Source organism: Amia ocellicauda, chromosome 15 (assembly GCF_036373705.1).
Source record: "Amia ocellicauda isolate fAmiCal2 chromosome 15, fAmiCal2.hap1, whole genome shotgun sequence".
In the NCBI taxonomy this organism is placed as follows: Eukaryota; Metazoa; Chordata; class Actinopteri; order Amiiformes; family Amiidae; genus Amia; species Amia ocellicauda.
The window spans coordinates 11111546-11132025 of NC_089864.1; the positions used below are offsets into that span (position 1 = coordinate 11111546).

Below are 20480 nucleotides of genomic sequence, written 5' to 3' on the forward strand. Positions count from 1 at the left end.
AAATATGCAACTCAAAGAAGGAAGTTGCACAATTTGGGAAAAAAACTAAAACATTTAAGCTACCTAATATGACAAATATCACAGACTCATAAAAGTCAAACTACGGTTATTGTTCGAGTACTTTTTAAGGTACGTAAAGGTGTTTTTTATTAGATGTCACGCAATCTGAGAGAGAGAGGAAGATCACGATTAACAACTTTAATATTAAGTAAGAGAACAGACAGATGTATTACAGATATTTCGAGTATAGATTTAACAAACCTGTCCATCACCAGAGTTGGTGTTGAATTGATACTTTCAGTCTGTTAGTGGCTGAGAAAATAACATACAATGATCATATATATAGCGAATAGATATCTAATAGGAATAGATGAAATGTCAATCAGATTTCAAAAGTAACCTTAACATTATTGAATAGTGGCCTACAGTTAATAACATGTAGCCAAATCAAAAGACAGATGAGATGGATATCATACACTTAAGAACACATAAAAAAGAAAAACACATACATACAACTATTATGATTAAATATAAATGAAATAGGCCTATATTAATAAAATAGCCTTTCATCTTTGAGATAATGTGCATCTTATCTCCCTGTATTGGACAGCTGAGACTCATTTCTCAGTGGATGTGCAGTGAGGTATTGATGTCAGGGGAAAGACTGCCCCTCTCACCCATGCACTTGTAATATATTCCCATGCTTATCTTCATGTCTGTAGGATGAGTAATCCAATAACACCTTCTACGTCTGTCCGGAGTTTAAATCTTGGCCTTGTGCGCCAGCTGTCTGATTTTCTGGACCCCCAGGACGGCTGGAAGAAGGTTGCGGTGGATATCCAGAAACCCACAGGACAGCCCAGATACACGCAGCTTCACCTGAGGTGCTGAAACAAGTGGCTACTGAACCTTATGAGAACCCATGTATAAAACTGTTAACCCAGTGGTGTATTGGTAAAATAATTAGGGTGTAACTTTGATTGATTGTAATGTAAGAATAACACCTTATATTTATTTTCTGCATTTAAATGTACAATTAATTTGTGTCAGACATCACTTGCTCAACCCACACATTTTGCAAACATCCATGTGCAAATATCTAATGAAACGCGCACTGTTATATTATATTGCAGTGGCACTCAGTACGGTAGAAGCAAAGATGAGGGATAATTAGTTCTGGGTTTTAATGTTAAGGTTGTGTGTACTTTAGGAGTCATCATATGATTTTTTCCTAATTGTCTGGTGTATTTAAAGGAGATTTGAACGAGTGTCAGCCACAGGGAAGAGCCCAACTGCCGAATTAATTTTTGATTGGGGAACAACAAACTGCACAGTTGGAGACCTGGTGGATATTTTAATAAGAAACCAGTTTCTTGCACCAGCTAGCTTACTGCTCCCAGGTAAGGGGAAATGGATGAATATATTCAGATGAATTTGAACAGAAAATGATTAGAAAAAAAGACTATATATATATATATATATATATATATATATATATATATATGTGTGTGTGTGTGTGTGTGTGTGTTATATATGTGTAATTGAATGTTTTGTTGTATTAATAATGATAAGTAGGACATTTTACTGTGTTTTTCGCCACTTTGTGTGACAGATGTCTGAGTTTTAGGAGGTACAGGTGAGGAACACAGTCACGTGGTGCTAATGGAGACAGATGTTGGCATTTGCATTATGCATTCTTTGCAGAAATTTGGAAAGTGTTTCTCTCCTGCACTATTATGTAAGAGATGCCTTTACTGTCCTGCAGATGCTGTAAATGAGTTCCAGGTCTCACCAAGTGTCTGTCAGAGTACACAGGAAACATTTGCTTTGGGACACACACAGGACGCACCTCAGCTGCCTGACAGCACAACACCTCCAGACGGGCAAGAGGACTTCGGTGAGACAGGTCAGTATAGGAACAGGGATAAAGTAATTGTATGTATCTTTAGATCGTCTGTATGCAGTTTCAGTTTGGATTTGGCCTTGATCTTTATGAAAAGGAGATGTGTAAGATGTACTAATTGTAAGTGACTTTATGCGTGTGATGTGGTATAGACATCATAGTCCATTTAAAGACTTGACCTTCTGCATATATCAGATACTTTTTCATGTGGCCAGTGTGATTATATAGCCAAGTAACCAAGAACAGCCTAAAACATTGCCCTTGGTTTTGAATTATATGTATTCAGATATTCTTCTGAATACACACTGTAAAACCGCAGTGTGTTAAATATATTCTGGTTTCCATTACTTTAAACCATTATGTATTGAAAAAGGATCTTAATAAGAATTTGGTTCTCTCTATATACTATAATTTATTCTGTAGAAGTTACTTACTTTATTGGCCTGAGATGATTTGTTTCTGTTCCTCAGGTTTCCACAGGTTTTCTTTTAATGAGCTGATGAAGCTCACCAGTAACTTTGATGAGCGCCCAGTGTCTGAGGGAGGGAATAAGCTGGGCGAGGGAGGCTTTGGCGTGGTCTACCGGGCCTACTTCAATAAGAAAGTGGTGGCAGTGAAGAAACTAACTACGGCAAGTGTCCTTCAGAATGCAATATATACATTATTGGTAGAAAAATGAATTGGTAATGTTTGAAAAGCTGGATTTCTGTAGTTAAAGACACTGTGTAAAGTTATCCACAATTACTTTTTACTATTTGTTTTTGGTTTGGTTTGTTATTCTTTATTTTAATATATGATTAAATGCACTTATTGTGTTACTGCTTCAAAAAGATCCACATTGATGTATGTTACATTTACCCAAGTGAATATTTAAGGTTATTTACCTCTTCCCCCCCCCATCTAGATTCCTGATTTCTCTCTCCAGGAGTTAAAGCTTCAGTTTATTCAAGAAATACAAACTTTGAAGACGTAGGTTATTGCATGGTTTTATTTTTACCTGATAAGCTCTACTGTTATTACACTGTGTGGTAGCAAGAAAGATTATCAGAAATGCCACACTTTCTTAGAATAAGTACTTGGTGACCTAGTGTTATCTTTCACCATGAAACATTATTCAGAAATGACAATGTTCAACATCTTTGATACAGTCTCAATACATTTCTTAAACCTACATTACATAATGAGAAATGTTTCTGGACATTTCAGATTTTAAGGTGTCTGCCTGTAGCAACTCAAATGGTGGCAGATTTGCTTTAGTCAGTGACATATTGATAGTCTGCACCTGAGTGAAATTAAATCAAATCCAATATAGTAATTTTATTATTTTCAGGTTGCAACATGAGAACCTTGTAGAAATGGTCGGTTTTGCTGATGACGGGGAACATCCCTGTCTGGTGTATCTGTACATGTTTAATGGCTCTTTATTGGACCGCCTGGCCTGTCTGGTGGGTACCGTTACTTATTCTTTTTCTGCTTTCTCCTTGACGGACTCTTTCCTTTCTGTCTCAACTGTTAGAAACCATTAGTGAAAAGGATGAAGATGTCAGAGTGTGCGTATAAAAATCTAAATTATCCATACTTCCATTAACCTGCATTAACCATTAACCTAATTCTGCCGTAATCTGATTCATGAGATTCAAGTCATTCTAATTTTAGCATGCTAATTTTAGAAGTCTTTTTCTGTAACTTTCTCTTTTATCTTTAACTAATAAAGTAAAACTATTAACAGCTGCATCCACGTCCCTACAGGATGGATCCCCACCTCTACCCTGGAGCATGAGATGTTCGATTGCGGAGGGGACGGCAAGCGGCCTTGAATATCTGCACGCCAACCATCACATCCACAGGGACATCAAAAGGTCTTTGTCCACTGAAAGTGCAGCACTTGTATAACTGCTCCTTACAGGGTAGTGGTCACCTTCGATAAAAACAAAAGCCAGTGGATTTTTCATAGGTAGTTTGTTTTATGAGGGTCTTCATCACTGCAGCGCTCAGTCATCCTTGGTGGTGTCTTGTATTTCTCCTTTACAAATGGAATTGAACTGCAGACCGCAGGAGTATTTATTTTCTTGAGAATAGACCCAATATGTCAAACTGTTCCGTTCCATATCAAATTAATTTCCCTCACTGCTGTACCTGTTCTGCCAATATTGCTTATTAAAGGTGCCCGTTTCAATGCTTACTAGACAGAACTTAGTGTAATTTCAACAGATTTAGCTCTCGAGACGTAGACGTGCTGATTTCATTCAGGTGTCATTTGCTTTCCATCATTGACTGCATGTTTGGGGACATCCTGTGGGTGTGAGCAGCACTTTTATGTGGTGCAAGGTCGTCTGGATCAGTTGTGTAACTGAAGTAATATGGCACCATCATTATGTAGTCAGTTATGTAACTAATCAATATATAATCAGGCTGCTATAATTTCGCATTAAGGTTATTCGTATACCTGTATAAATGTTATTTTCTTTTTTGTAAATGTATTGTTCCTGCAATATGGTTATTTTGTTTTGGTGCAACACAAGCACAGTATTGATTGTGGTTGAATAATTCCTTAATTTCTTTCATTAAATGATCGCTTCCAGTACACTGACGGTTTTATCTTTTTTTTTGATAGTGGAAATATCTTACTGGATAAAATGTTTGTGCCCAAGATCTCGGATTTCGGGCTCACACGTGCCTCGGCGAAGCAGATGTCGACAGTCATGACTGAAAGGATCGTGGGCACCACGGCGTACATGTCACCCGAGGCGTTACGAGGGGAGATCACTATGAAGTCTGATGTCTTCAGCTTTGGAGTTGTAAGTGACTGTCTCTTGAAACCGATTACACAGCTCTCTCTCTTATTCATTTGAGTCGCAGAACTAAAGGCCAGCCAACGTAATTGCCTGTTTCACTCACTTAAATTATTAACCCCACCAGTTTGAGCCCAGACTGTGACAGTGACTAGTTGCCAGTAGTATTCCCCTGTGGTTTGAAATTGCTTAAACACCAACAAGATATGAGTTACTCAGCAGAAGGACTTTGACTGCTGATCCATAGCAACCCTTTGTGATGAAAATGCCTTATGGCCTTATAGGTCTAATTAATCTTGGGCTGATTACCTGGTGGGCTGTGAGCTTTATTTTTTTATTAGTGGAAGCCATTAATACATAGGCTTTACTTTATTTGTTATCCATCATGCAAAATGCCATGAGGCTCAACTGCTTAATTAATTACTCTTAATTTACATAGATGTCACAAATGTGACCGTCTAAACCGTGAGTTGCAGAAGATTAATGTGATTTTAAGAGGAAACATGTAAAGAGTAGTTAATTAATACATTAAATATTCAACCCTTCCAAACAATCCTTAACACCCCCACACCTACCTTTTCATTAAAGCATTGTTATACGTTCTTTCAAAAAAGAAAAAAGACAATTTTGTGAAGAGGGACGCAAGTACTGTATGTTTATTTCATAACTGCATTCTGTACTCCGGTTTAAAAGTCAGTTCATTCTCCTGGGAAAACATGTATTGATAATTCCTTATTGCCCTGACTGACAGGTTTTGCTGGAATTAATATCTGGACTCCCTCCAGCTGATGACAGCCGTGATCCACAGTTTCTGGTAACTTATTTGTTGTATACTTTCAGTTTTTATCTGCTCTTCTCCCGTTCCTCTGGGAAATAACCAGAAACTGGGATTCATACAAAAGCACTTCTTTCCTAGGTTTTTAACAAAAGAAAGTAGAAAGATGGGTGTTACAGAGTCAGAAAAGAAAAGCTTTGGTAACTTGTTTAGTGTAGCTGTCATTGTTCAAGCAATTATACATTTTTTTCTTTCTTTGGAGTTTGTTCTGTTAATTGTTCATTGTTAAAAATAGACCAGAATATTTAGTAATCTATACTTTGAATTCGCACACAATCATGGCCTTAAAAACAGCATTGTGATATTGTCTTTTAATCACTGTCCTAAATTTGATCCATTTCACAGTTAATCAAGTTTTGATGTAAATATATCTCTGTACAATGTTACATTTTAAAAATAAGCAACTCCATAACCTTATATTTGTGTCCTTGTAAGAACTGACTGACATTTTTACTTCTGAGCAAAGCAATTTTAAAACATTTGTATAAGATTTCATGTAGAACATAGTTTAGGGGTCAAAATAATGTAATCTTTGGGCATCTGTTCTGTTCTTTACTGGATGAAGTATATTTGGAAATGCTGTCATTGACATCATGTGAGGTTAAACCATATTAATAAAAGCTTCATTTGATCAAATGACAATTATTTTTATTTCTTGTTTATGAAATGCATTCATTTTCCAAATATTACCAGAAGTATAACATACACATTTTCTATTAACTAAAGTTCTCCATAAATCCATTCCTTTATGATTTATGGCTTGATTTTTTAAGAATCGACCATAAAGCTGATTTAATGTTCTCTATTCAAAATCTTGAATTACTAATAGGCTTCTCTGTTTTAATATTCATGCTGGGCCAAAAGCAGATCTAATATAAGAGTAATTGATGCCATTAAAATAATAACTGGTTATGTAAAGTTCAGATATTTCAGGGTTCATTACATTTGGTAGATTTCTTAACTTTAAAAAGTGAGTTCATTCAGTTCCTTGTCTTTACCAGCCCAAGTCCTTCCTCCATTCGTTCTGTCCTGACTGACTAGCACACTTCACTCTTTACCTTCAGTAAACTGCAATGGATTTATCTCTCACTAATATCCAAATAGAATATGACTTCTAAAGATGGCTCACAATTAAGCAACTAATACAAAACTAAATAACAACTTTCACTCTCCTTGAGTTGTATCTAGTCTGTTGTCTATTTACAGGATTTTGGCACTGCCAATTTGCCAAAAAATGGGATCTTAAAAATAATCATAGGCCCTTTGAGACTATATTAAGCATACCCTAAAGTTACCATAGAAAGGATATATTCTTTAACCAGGTGAAATATGACAGGAATATTAATATACATACCCTGCTCTACCAAAAATATTTGAAAATGAAATAATGTAGGTCTGTGGATCTATTTGTAATCTTAAATATTCTGGACTTCCTGGTAATGTTCAAGCATGATCTTTGGTATTTCGTAACTCTAAATATATGGCTTTGGTATGAAAATATTGAATTTGACCCTAAAAGCACTCTTTCCCGGTGATGCCTCGATCCCTTGGCTATAGTTCCTTGGTGTACAAATCTAGATTTGGGTCTGTGAATAACGAGCTCCAGTCTGACTGCATAATTAGTCAGGGGGATGAAGACCTTCCATGGTACAGGCCAACAGGTTAATTGGGCAAAAGGATAAAAAGTCTTACCTGTAGCACTCACCTCCGGGTTTTCTTTTAAAGATGAATATGAAAGATGAGATTGAAGATCAGGAGATAACACTGGAGGATTTTGTGGACAAGAAGATGAAAGACTGGGCCCTGACATCAGCCGAGCAAATGTTCTCCATTGGGAGCCGGTGTCTCAGTGATAGGAAGAACAAAAGGCCGGAGATGAAAGAGGTTTGTGATCCTGATGGCCACTTGCATTCACACAGCTGGTGTCAAGCAAAGAAGACATTTTAATTGTAACATATGTTTAATTACCTGGGTGGGGGATAAATCTGAACACACAGCAGCTTAGAGATGTTAAAGTGGGAGTTCCTGATCCGATTACTGACAGTGGCTGTGCTTTGCGCTAATGCAATATCTGCTGCACGGTACTGGACATATTGGGAAGTATTCCTTCAGTGCTAGTTTTCTCTTAACCTTCCACATAAACCAGCAATGAAGTCAGTGCAAGTTTCTGAGATGGAGGTCCTTGACTGTGATTATTGCAGTTGTTCTGTGACAGATTTCACAGGACTTCACAGCACAGTGCTGCAGGCCAGAATCCAGAACTCTGTTTAATACGATGCTGTTTCCTGCAAGACATATAATACTATATTGACCAGTGGCTCATTACATTATGCTTATTCCTCTACTCTTCACAGGTGCATAAGCTGCTCGCAGACATTAATGCAAGTAGTTCATGAAGGCAGTTGGACAATCAAGATCCAAACTGGAACCATCCAAGCCATGCCCCCAAGATGGATTCATTCCTGGCATCCTCAAGCTTGAGTGAATGTATAGGTCAGTTAGGGATTCAAATAACTATAATCCACACCAGAGTTATATTTAAGATGTTAGAACATATTTATTTTCTTAAAAAAAAAAAACACATTTCAACTGAAAATCTTGATCTATTTTTGTAGCTGGTCTGTAGAGCTGCTGCTCCTAAGCAAATAATTACTGTAATGGCACATTCAATGTATGCAATTTTCTGTGTAAATAATCTAAAGGACATCTAATGGACTTTGCTCACCTCAGCCTGGCATTACGTTGTTGTAGAAACACTTAGTCACTTTATATGTGTGTGTGTTTTGTTTTCTCTGTGGAAATTACATTTCCCTTGGAAGGTGGTAAAGGGTTGTGCAGATAAATCACTGATTAAATCCCTTAATTTGGTGAAGGAAACTTTTGTTAAACTCAAAATTGATAGCTTCTTGACCCTTTACCACTTCATGTCTGAAAATATTATCATGTTTCTGTATGCCAGTCAGTTTGTAACTGGTGTTTCAGTATTACTGGTAAACAACTAGCTTATTTTACATTCCATGTGAAGACATATTTCATATTGCATATTTATTTCTCTAATTATGAGCACTAGGACAAGTATATCTGATCTGTAGGATTGATGTATGGTTTTACATGCTACACCCATTTTTATATTTTAAAACATTTTCAACAGCTTTAACATTATACCCATTGTGTGCGTAGGGAAATGAACCATTAGTACACTTTGGCAATTGGTGTGAATGAAATGTTTATTTTTTTTTTAAATCAGTGATTTGTATATAAAAAATGATAAAGGAAAAAGAAAAACCTGTATTAAACAACTTCTCAATTTTATGCTAGTCATTACAACAATAAAGTCCAAACAGTTTTTCACCATGATTCTAAAGCATTTGGATAAAAAATATATTCCCTATGACAGTAAACAGAGTTCTAAAACAGTGGTTTGGATTTACGATGAAGACTCAGCAGACAAAGGAACAGGATGTTTGTCTTGTGCCTGGATTGCCTCTCTGTGCATTAGCAATTTATTTTCATTTCCCGCGATACCATCTCGCAAGTATAAACTGCAGTTTAACCGTGTGCAACCGTCAGATGGAGGAAATAAAGAAAATTCGGAAAACATCTATTTTTCACAGCTCACAATTTTTGTATTCCAACAATCATTGAGCGGTACGGCTTTATTCCAGGTCGTCAAGCCACTTCACACAGACCGCTATTTCTCGACACAGTGCATGCATAGAAAAATCATTGTCTCTTGGAAAACATGTCAATCACCATTATTGTAACAAAACTAAGTTGTCACTGTATATAAAAATAGCACTGTTGTAAAATAAAGCATGCCAGAATTAGTATATATATATGCATTTGTCTGCGGCTGACAACTTTACATCATAATGTCCCCCTAATCAAGTTTGTATCATTCAATTTAGAAAAATACATTAAGTGGAAAATAATTATCGTGGGCTATACTGATGCTGTACTAAACTTGCAACTGCTCCATGTTTAGCTTAATTTAAAAAACGAAACAAGCTTACATTCCAATAGTTGCCTAACTAAATTCTACGGGTATTTTTGTTTGTTTTTGCAAAAATATGTCACTGTGCTCAATGTGTCATGAATACATCCGTGTTTCTTAATCTATATCTTAAAAAAAACAACAACAACAAGAGGGGTAACAAAATGGGAGATGACGAGAGTATGCCCATTAGGTTAGTGTTTCCTAAAGTAAGTGCATAGTTCCTAAAATCTAAGGCTAGGTTTCTGGGAGTAGGAGGAGGCTGGTATCGGTTGTTTCGGATCTCGTTTGCTTGTACTCTCTGGAATGTCTCCTGCCGTTCAACGTGACGGAGGGCGAGTTAGTTGTCCTCCTCATCATCCTCCTCCCCAGGGGGCCGGATCATCCTCCGCACCCCTCTCTTCCCGGTCGGGCCCTTTGGCTTGGCGAAGGCTTGTTTGTGTGCGTGCTGTTTGGGGTGAACCTCGTCGTACAGGAAATCGGCAGTCAACTCCTCACCGCTCTCAATCTCAATCTGAAAAGAAATACAATTTAAAAAGAAACTGTTTAGAAAGGTCTTATTGTTTCAAGATGGTCAAGTTTGTCATCCAACTGAAACGTATCATCGCTCTAGGATATATCAGCTTGTCTCCCTGTGATGACAAAAATAAATTAAATATACATATACTTAAAATTCTGGTGAGTGTACATCAAAACTTTCTAATCTGCTTATGTTTTAAGTGTATTCCCTGTTCTACACCATCTCTGTTGCTGATTTAGCTACTACTAAGGAGCTTCCTTAGGAGGAACTGCACGACTAATTAAACATGATAAACCTGGAGTTCTGTTCCTAATTACTGGTTCCTAACCCTTGCTTCTGCGTGCAGGATGGTATATATACAAATTTTATGGGACACGGACTAAGACTTGCCTGTGCTTAGAGGAGGTAGCCTTTGATTGGCATTCAACATCCAAGGCATTCTCTTGAGTGTCAAGTCTACATCACCGAAGAACAGTACAGTGCAGAGGAGGGAGGTGCTGACGTCAGTGCCGAAGAATAATTCATGCCACGGTCATAGACTCATGCACTAATGTATCTATACTAAAGGGCGCCAGATGAGATTTTTTCAATATTTATAATCATCCGGGTTTCGGAATGTGAACACTGACCTTAGAAGGTAGAATCGTAAATGTAGGACAGCTGATCGAGTAGTGATCACATTTAAAGTTAATTGAAACAGCGGCTGTAAGACTGCCAAGATGCCACAGTCTGCACAGTAAATTGAAAAAATGGTAACCCGTAAATGGAATAATTGCAAATTGAGTTTCCTGTAGCAAATTAGAAACAAAATCCCTGAACAGGTATGAAATTAGAGCACAATTAGAGCAATGCAACAAATACACATCGAAACTTGCAATTAAAAAGGAACATAAAAAAATGACAGTATAAACAATAAAACAAATGTATATTATTGTTTGAAATAAGTCTTATATTCTGCATTTATTATATCTGTGACTTTAACACTAATGTTTATAGTTCTTTGCTGAATCGGAGTCACCTCGAACAAAGGCTTACCTTTTTAGCGACTTCAAGCCGTGCTTTATTCTCAGCCATGTAAATTAAAGGATTTTTGCAGCTTGAGTAAAGCATTCTCTCACGGATACTACAGGAGTACCCAGGCATGGAGTATATGAACACTGTTGAAAACAAGTCATCATGTTACTACTTTGACATTTTTTAAATGACGTCCAAACATTTTTAAATTAAACTAACATAAATGACACCAGAGAGGATTTTGCTTAAAACGTCGCTGTAGGCTTTCTTAGTTTAATGTTCTTTGTTGTTCACTAATTAATATGTATCACATGTATAATGAAACATAACTTCATGAAGCAATTAATTGGACACAAAGACAGGCGACGATACAGATGGTCTATTGTTTCACCTTTCACAACACTAATTCTCTGTTGCATCAACAGCAACTTAATGACAGCAATAAAGCAGCTGTTGTGCATAACATACAGTAGAAATACACATATACAAATAAAAAGATTGCGGTTTAGTTAGTAAATAATTGCATAGTGATAGTATATATGGGTATTACTTTATAGACAGTAAAATATCTGAATATGCAATTTAGGAAAAGACCAAAAGACAGAAAACAGGAGACACTTCTTCACACAGAGAGGCGTCACAATCTGAACAAACTCCCCAGCGATGTGGCTGAAGCGACAATTTGGGAACATTTAAAAATAGACTGGATAGGATCCTTGGATCACTTAGTTATTAATGGAGACCAAACGAGCACCATGGGGGCGAATGGGCTCCTCTCGTTTGTAAACTTTATGTTCTTATGTTCTAATTAATTAATTTTTTAATTCTTACACCAATCTAGCTTTCAATTACATCTGTTTTAAATGTACTCATTTGTTTTGTTCCTTTTGCACATTCTGTCTCATTTTTACATTTTGCTAGAGTCACTTGACTGGCTCACATCTGAAACCGATTTCCTTTATCTAGGGCGAGATCTGGCTCAATACTGGGAACTGGGACTTCCTCATGCGGCTCAGACCCTCCCACTCTGCCACGCAGCCGCCCGCTCTGCTTTTGTCTAGACCCCATTCAGCTCAAATGTGTGCAACACTGTTTTGAGAGAGTAGAGCTTTTTATAGTAGAGCTTTGACTGCATAACTGGTCACTCCCTTCTAATTCATCATTGGGAATTAAGCTATAAATATACAGGAGGCATAGGACAACATTGCTAATGTCTGTGTAAGATCTTCTGTACCACTGCCTCGTGACAGACAATTTATATTCACCTGTGGACTCTAAGTAGTCACCCTCATGGGAGTGCTTGTACAGGAAGAAATGGTAGCGGGCCGCATCATTAGGAATCCTCTTCGGCAAGTCCTTGATCTCCGTCGGTTCAGTGCTGGCCAACTTAATGGTTTCATTTTTAAAATCGATTTCCTATTAATGAAAATATGAATAAATACACAAACACATAAAATAAATAAATGCAATCTATAGAAAATTAAAGACATTTAGCATAAAGTCTGATGATGCTTAAGAAAACTAGAATATGTCAGGGCATTTTATACACCAACTTCTGAATAACTTTATATAAAATAATAATAAAAACAAAACTCCCTGGCTGGACATGCTTTATTCTGTATTCCCAGGAGTCTTTTTACAACAAGATACACTGATATTAATGTACTTCTACAGAGAGAGCCTTATATTGTATTGCTATGCTCTTACAACAAAGTGATTATGTGGAAAACAGTATGTATTTACCAGACATATTGGAAAGTACAAACTATTATACATATAGCTTCCTTAATTGTTATGACCTTCAGTGCTAAACAGCAGCTACTAATGAAGGATATCGAGGGGCCCCGTCTGAAATGATTCCCAGAACAAGTGAAGTATAGAGGAACCCAAGTTGGCACCGATTTTACTCGACATATTCTCTTGTTTTAATGTGACCTTTTGTCATAATGTTTAGTCTACACTGACACCCAACTAGAAGTTCATCAGGTTCGGCAGATATCTTGAAGAATTGATGCTGTTGAAGGCAAAGGGTGGTCACACCGAATATGGATTTGATTTAGATTTTTCTTCTGTTCACTCACTTTGCATTTAGTTAATTGATAAATATAATCTATTAACATGTCTATTTTTGAAAGCATTCTTACTTTACAGCATTTTTTCACACCTGCCTAAAACTTTTGCACAGTACTGTATGCACGACACAAAAAAAAAAAAAATCTATAAAATAGGACATGGTCTATATTTGATGCCCTCGGTTTTATGCAACAAAATGTACAAGTCCAGTGTGAAAGGACCTTAAGTTACCAGCATTACCATTATGCAGTGAAATATTAGCAGTTTGTGAAAGGTGAAATCATGATACTGTATATAATGGACTAGAGAAAACAATCATTGCTTACAAGCTGGACATAATTGAACTTCCTGTCCCTGAATTGTTCCAGAGCTCGAATCGCCGCCGATTCCATTGGAAAGGCAACGCCCTGTAGGGTCTGCTGCTTGGTGTCAACGCTAATGTCTGTTTTCACCTGAAAATAAAGAAACCAAGAGTTAAAACCTTCAAAGTATTCGTAACTGCAAGTGTGTAATTATACTAAAACAGTAAATAGCAAATGCAGCCAATTAATGAGGAACGAAGTTAACTTCAAGGAAGAAGAATCATCAATGTTGTATTAGAAAATCAGTGCATAACATCTTTATTATTCTATTTTACAAGTGAGCTATTGTAGTAAAAGTATGGAGAGTGTAAATAGAGATCAGATTCACATGGGGTGCGCTGACCATGTTAAAACAAGTAAACAGAAAGCTTTGGTTCATATGACACACATGCATGTTAATTCAGTCCCATGCTGTAACTTACGGAGAGCAATTGGTTTGCCAAGATAAGATGCAAAGTGACCTAGCTGATTAAAGGCAGGAAATATAAAATAGTCTCCATGTCTTATGACCACAATAAAGAAAACTGGGCATGAAACATCACCGGACTTGCATTTTATACTTTGTTACTGTGGTGAGGTGAAACTGGAAATAGTTTGTAGTTCTTACATTCTCTTTTCACTCACTTCACTTATTTGGTTGAACTTTGTCCAAACAATATCTTCTTGGCTGGCTTGGTTTCATTACACCTCCAGATTTCCCCCCTTATTTCCTTAAATTGCTCACGTACAACACAATTTATTTGTAGCTGATGTCTCCAGTAAAGTGCTTAAAAAGTTAAACTATTGAAATCTGCTGCCTGTGGTATAACTGCAGCCCACATTCAAATCATTTCCATTCCACTTCATATTTTAGCCTAAGAAGAAAAGCTTTAAATGGCTGGTTTAACCAAGATACATCCGGGTTAAACTGCTCAAAGGTAACATCTGTGGCCTACTAATCTGCGAAATGGCCGGCCTTCCTGTTACTGCAGACAGAATCAATATGCAGTATCGAATGACCATGCCTCATCAACTTCTAAAGGTGTCCCTTGTATCGCTTCTAAAGCTAGCATTGAAAAGAAAATGTCATTCTCTGTCCTGTGCACAATGGTAGGACGGACTTTAACTATGGGTGTGCCTTTTCCCAACCCTTTTCATATTCTGTTTTTTACAAAGGACACTTCTCTTCAAAGCTTACAAATGGGATTTCTAAAGTGTGTTTCTGATTGCATCTTCAGGTCTGAAAATAACTGAACTCTGTAAGTCAAATACAATAGTTAATCCACATCAATGGCTTCAGTAAAGCAGAGCATATGAAATAGTACCTCATTAAGTTTTATTCGCCTCAGTTCCTCTTCAGCTGCAGTCAAAGGCAGAGGAGCCGCCTGTGAGACCAAGTACTTTTTATACCCACTCAAGCACACGTCCTCCTGCAATGATAGGTAGATTATGGGTAGATTGGTTTTGTAGACATTCTCTAATGCAGTGGAGCTTTATTGACCAGCTCGATTTCTTGCTTTGCTTTAAATTCAAAGCTACCAGAGAATAAAAGCAATGCTTGAAGCACAAATAATGTTGAAGACAATTCGCTTTCACTTTCTTATAGCCGGTCTCATTCCCTTTCCTTCACTATGATTCAGTACATTGATGTATAATAAAATGTAGTTTCAGCAGCTGTATTCTTCAGTCTGGCGTGTTTTAGGAAATGAATCAATACCTCATTAGTTTTCACAATCTGTTCAGGGTCATTTCTGAAAAAGCTTGATGCAATTAATCTCTAAACTACATAAAACATTTTGGGTTAATAAAAGGTATTGGACATTAAATAAGGAATTGAATAATTAAAATCAGATTAAATATAATGCACATGAGCACATCGGTAATATATCAAAAACTCTTATCAATATATTTTTTAAATGGATGCACATTTTAAGTGTTTTAGCACTTACATAATATCCCACTAATGTACACTACTTAATAGGATTATACACAAATACACCAGAAAGTATTCACACACTTTATTTGAAACTTTTATTAGGCGATTCATTTAGTTATGTTTTTTAATTTAACTATAATTATTGATAAATTATATATGTCCAGGCTGTCTAGAGGGATCTGTAAAGATTGTTGTTAATTAAATGGAGATATGACTTGGATTGATTTCTATAGGGTGGATGTCAAAAATAAATCTCTATACATACACACACACAAGGACAATAGCCCATAATGCTGTTTTTAGTCCTGCAAGGGAAGCAGGTCGCTGATGTCCCTTCCAGATTCAAAGGCTTACCTTTGAAGTGCCAAAAATCTCATCTTTAATATGTCCTCCACCAAATTCCTTTTTCAGAGTGGCCCGTGTAGCAGCATACAACATTTTCTGTCGCACCTATTGGGACGAAGCAATGCGGTGAGTCCTTCAAGCGCTCGGCATTTAAGTCACATCATTTCACCTCAATTCAATAGATCAAAAACATGACATTCACTTTAATTAAAACACTGTACAATCCACAGGGGAATTTGAATGACCTCACAACCGTGTGGACAGTGTGGAAGGCATATATAAATATATATATAACATATATAAAAAAGCAATTAAGAAAGAAGGGCTTTAAAAAGCTTTAGAAGGAAAATATTAAAAAATGAGTGCCTTCTAAGAGGAGAACATTAATGTTCACAGAAGGAAATAGGAGCCATCACCATTACAGATTTAATTAAAACCACTGCCTATCCAATATTATATTCTCAGGGATTGAAATGTAATTCTGCTGCTCAAGTTCAGAGGCACAACAAAATTATTTTCCTGTTAGCAATGGAAAAAGCTTTAGTTTTTGGTTGTAAAGCAACATATACTTGCAGTGTAAGTTTGTATAAAAACGAGAACAGGATGGGATTGTCTGGATTACTTATTGGCTGCTGTAGATATGTGTGTATCTATCTATATATAATAAGAAAACCAAAAACTAAACATTATTGATCTTAGATATAATGTAAACTATTTTCTCATTAATTCGTTAAGAAATAAATATTCATCAGTATGAATTACCATAGTGAGCATAATGTATGATAAGCTGAGGCATCTAATTTAAGGCTTATACAAACATTATATACAAATAAATAAATATATGTATAATGAAAACAATTTCTATTTTAGGTTCCCCCAGTTAAATAAGTGATGTCTTGACATGTCTGTTCCTATAAAGCCTAACAGCCTTACTGTCAGGAATGTAGCCTGGCTGGTGATCAGGCCTTGATTATTTGTCCTGGGTAACTCAGCCAGCGAGTCATTTTAGCTTTCTACAGTTGCAGAGTAGGTTAAAGAGCTCAACAGCACTATAATTAATTACTCTCTTTATGTTCTTTAATGCGTCTGGGGAAACGATGAGATACAATAGGAGGGTAAGAAATAGGAAATGTTATATGACAAGACACATAAGTAGTTTATCTTTGTCTACTTTATCTTATTGCTATAGCACTTGAAATTCGGTGTGGTAAATCTTTGTGCATTATGCTCCATCAAGACTAAATTAGCAAACATAAATATTAATATATTAGATATTAAGTACATTGTTTGACTAATGGAATATGCATGTGACCTTCAGTAGCAGATGCTGTGGAGGCGATATGATGCTCAATCTCTTGAAGAGTATTTATTTCAAGGTCAAGTTCAGTTTGAAGTTGTTGATATGCATTATTGAAGCTCAGTTATGACTTGTGCAATGAAAGGAGAAAATCTATACAAATACTGAATGAGTTTAGATACAGATCCATAGATAGAGTTACAATTCACACTAAATTATGGAAAGTTTGAGGAGAACACTACAACATTTTGGTTGTCTTGCATCCTATTAAATAATTGGTAAAGGGCAGAAATCCTCAGTAGCTGGGTTTGACTATAAAAAAATAAAAATAAAGAATGCTATCTCTGTGTGAATATTGTTATATTTCAGTTCGACGTTTATAAGTAGCACCCTGCGTTTTACATCACCTTGTTTTTTTCCCCAATTGTAATTCAACTGCTATCACCAGATGTCCTGCAGCCACTCCAGTTATAGTAATTGAATTCAAAATTACAAAATCAACACCTTACGCTTTGACTAATTTGAAAAAATGCATTTTTTTTATATATATATATATACTTTTTTTTTAACTGTTGAAAAATTATGTGTTGCTCTAAGTAAATTGAAACATTTCAATTATTTACTTACATATTCTAGGAAATAATATTGAATAAGATATATTAGTAATAAAATGATTGATGAATTAAATGTTCATAGCAGCTGCCGCCTAACAAGCCAATTATGCTAATGTATTGACTAATTGAGATGATTAAAGGAATGGGAGATTATCAGTCAGTAACTGGTTTAATTAAGCAGACTATGTGACATCCTTGCAGCCTAATAAAGCATGTGGTGTAAAAGCAGGGCCCTGAGTATAAGGTAACTTACAGGTGAACGATCTGGGGACCAGGCCAGAAAGATCCACTCATAGCCCTGAGCATTTTGCGAATCCAACCTGTACAGGATATATGATGGCAGGTCATCCTCTAGCTGAGGAAGAACAATTGAATCATATTCCTTGTCCCACTGCTTCACAGCTTTCTTGTAGGTGCCCACCGCTAGCTGCTCTACAATAGAAAGATCAGAAACACATCAGTCTGTTGTCACAAAACAGTGCAACATTCAGAATTGTGGGTTCACACACTGCTGTGTTATTGTAGAGGGATTGGGAACAATTTGCACATTCAAACACAAAGTCAGCTGGATGACTCCACATCAAAAATACTAACCTCTAAGGGAAACAATTCAGGTGGGGCTTTTTGCAACATAACTCTTATTGATATCTGCACAGTGGAAATTATATACTCAATTTGTCATGAAGATACATGTAAGAACCATGTGTATATGACCACAGAATATTTATACTAATACAATCAGACAGAAACTGCTTAAAAACCTAAATATATTAAAGGATAATAATAGTAAAAAACTCACTTTCCCCATTTCATTTGTATAGTGTATGTGAAGGGGGAAATTGTAGTAAGCTTACTATGTTCCAGAAAATAAGACTACTTGCTTTACTAATATATTTTATACAGGCATGGAAGGTAAGGGACAGACATAGTATGTAGTGTACGGACTGATTTTAATCATTTTATTCATGGAAAAGAAGAACTGCAGACTTGCATATTCATTGAATTGCAAGCAGACATACTTTGGATCTAAAGGCACTAATGAAAAGTGTTGACTGACCATTCTCAATAACAATTTTCAGCAGCCGATAGTCCCCATTTCTTGCACTTGCAAAAATCTCTTTGACTTCAGGAGCAGCTGAAATACAAATTAATAAATAAACATTAATATGTGCATTTCATATATATATATATATATATATATATATATATATATATACAGATAGATAGAGAGATAGAGAGAAAGGGAGAGAGAGAGAATAAGTCATTATTATTACTACTATAATTATATTCTAAATAATTCTGAAACAAACTTGAATGTTTAGATTTGAAGGAAACAAATTTTAAAACCATCCAGTAATTGCAGTAAAATTAACCCTTGGTTTAATCCACTGATGAACTATTCCTACTGTTTTGTCACAAGTAACAATAATCATGATATTAAGAACCTTGGGAATTAAGCGAGAAGCTGAATGAATGAAACCGTCCTTATAGCAATGCAGCAGAGTGGAGAAGGATAAGCTGCTTCTGTTGCAAAACAACACAAATGTGTTATGTTACGGATACCACACTATTAGGTTTCAATAAAGGATATGCAAAATAAATTTGACCACTTTAATATTAATCCAGAGACAGACTCACTGCCTTGTTTGCTTTGGGGAAAAACAAGGGAAAACAGGGTTGGAAAGCAAAGGTGAAGTCAACAGGTCCAGTACCCATGTTAGCATCCACATTTTAAAATGACACCTATGTCCATCAGTTCTACATACAGCTAAAGACGTATGTAATTGTATTCTTCACAGATGTATGGTGGTACACATACATATATGGATAGGTAGCCTATATAATATACAATATAATCTTTATGGTTTTTAAACGTTTCATTGCTTACTGTAGACAGTAGACTGCAGTCCCCTAGAGCACAAGTTAATAAGTGGGCCTGTTTTATGGGGTGGATCTATTCATATTAATGTATTTCTGTCTGCAGTAAATACAGATAATTGAATTAGGCTGCTGTACTCCTTATTTAAGCAATTCTTTTTGTATAGAAAACATGTACAGATATACAGTACAAGCTAAAGCAATCTGGGAAGTAGTATTTTGCTGGTGCATTAAGGCCAGGACAGCCTCAGCCTGGCGAATTCCTCTGTAGGCGTTGTCTGTCTCAGTGCAGCTGCAGAAGGTGCTGCTGATACTTCCATTAAACGAGACCTTAAGCTACATCTACGCGGAAATGAAGGATCATTAATCCCTGGCTTGTGTGGTACATGGCGCTACAGCGCAGACAATCGCCTGCGTACACAGATCAAAGTGTAGCCAATCACTCTTCATACAGCACACATTTTAAACTGCACCTCACATTTCCATTCTTGCAAACTGACAGTCTCGAATCCAAAGCAAACAAAACTCAATTCCATCAGGTTCATCAGAATCGGAGACGACGAGAATAGCACTGCCATACAACTCTCTCAATGAAATGCTGCTTACAATGTACCGAGCACCGATAGGATTACAGACGGGTTTACCTTGGATGCCAGTTTGATGGGACATTATATTTGTTTCTTGCACAACCGGCCGGCTGTTAGTGTTAGTGGAGGCGAAAGAACAAGGAAGCCGAAAGCTGAACTACAGCAACTCGACCCGGCTCCGGCGTGACGTCACCCAGCCACAGTTCCCGGATCATGTGATCGCACCCGGAAGAGAGGCGGCAGCAGGTACAGACTGGCCCCGCACCGCACTGTTGCCTCTCGGAAGTTTCCTTTACTTTGTTATTCACCATAATATCCAGCTCTCCAGCTAATAAAACATAAGACTGTACA

General features: G+C 36.6%; 2 protein-coding genes across 2 annotated transcripts; one reads left to right on the forward strand and one right to left on the reverse strand.

Moving 5' to 3' along the window:
• The first annotated feature begins 3 nt into the window (after window positions 1–3).
• irak4 (interleukin-1 receptor-associated kinase 4) lies at window positions 4–8887 on the forward strand. Its single transcript, XM_066723503.1, has 12 exons — window positions 4–129; window positions 723–884; window positions 1255–1400; window positions 1766–1906; window positions 2374–2534; window positions 2808–2872; window positions 3234–3348; window positions 3653–3762; window positions 4518–4701; window positions 5447–5509; window positions 7256–7414; window positions 7885–8887. The coding sequence occupies exons 2-12, from the start codon at window positions 724–726 to the stop codon at window positions 7924–7926; spliced, it is 1347 nt and encodes a 448-aa protein (XP_066579600.1). The 5' UTR covers window positions 4–129; window position 723; the 3' UTR covers window positions 7927–8887.
• On the reverse strand, window positions 8740–20344 carry LOC136771299 (twinfilin-1). The gene is made up of 9 exons (XM_066723504.1): window positions 20187–20344; window positions 18722–18799; window positions 17918–18096; window positions 15763–15858; window positions 14798–14902; window positions 13458–13583; window positions 12324–12474; window positions 11080–11201; window positions 8740–10038 (listed from the first exon to the last, which is right to left on the reverse strand). Exons 1-9 carry the CDS (start codon window positions 20209–20211, stop codon window positions 9865–9867), a joined length of 1056 nt encoding a protein of 351 aa, XP_066579601.1. The 5' UTR covers window positions 20212–20344; the 3' UTR covers window positions 8740–9864.
• Window positions 20345–20480: the final 136 nt, after the last annotated feature.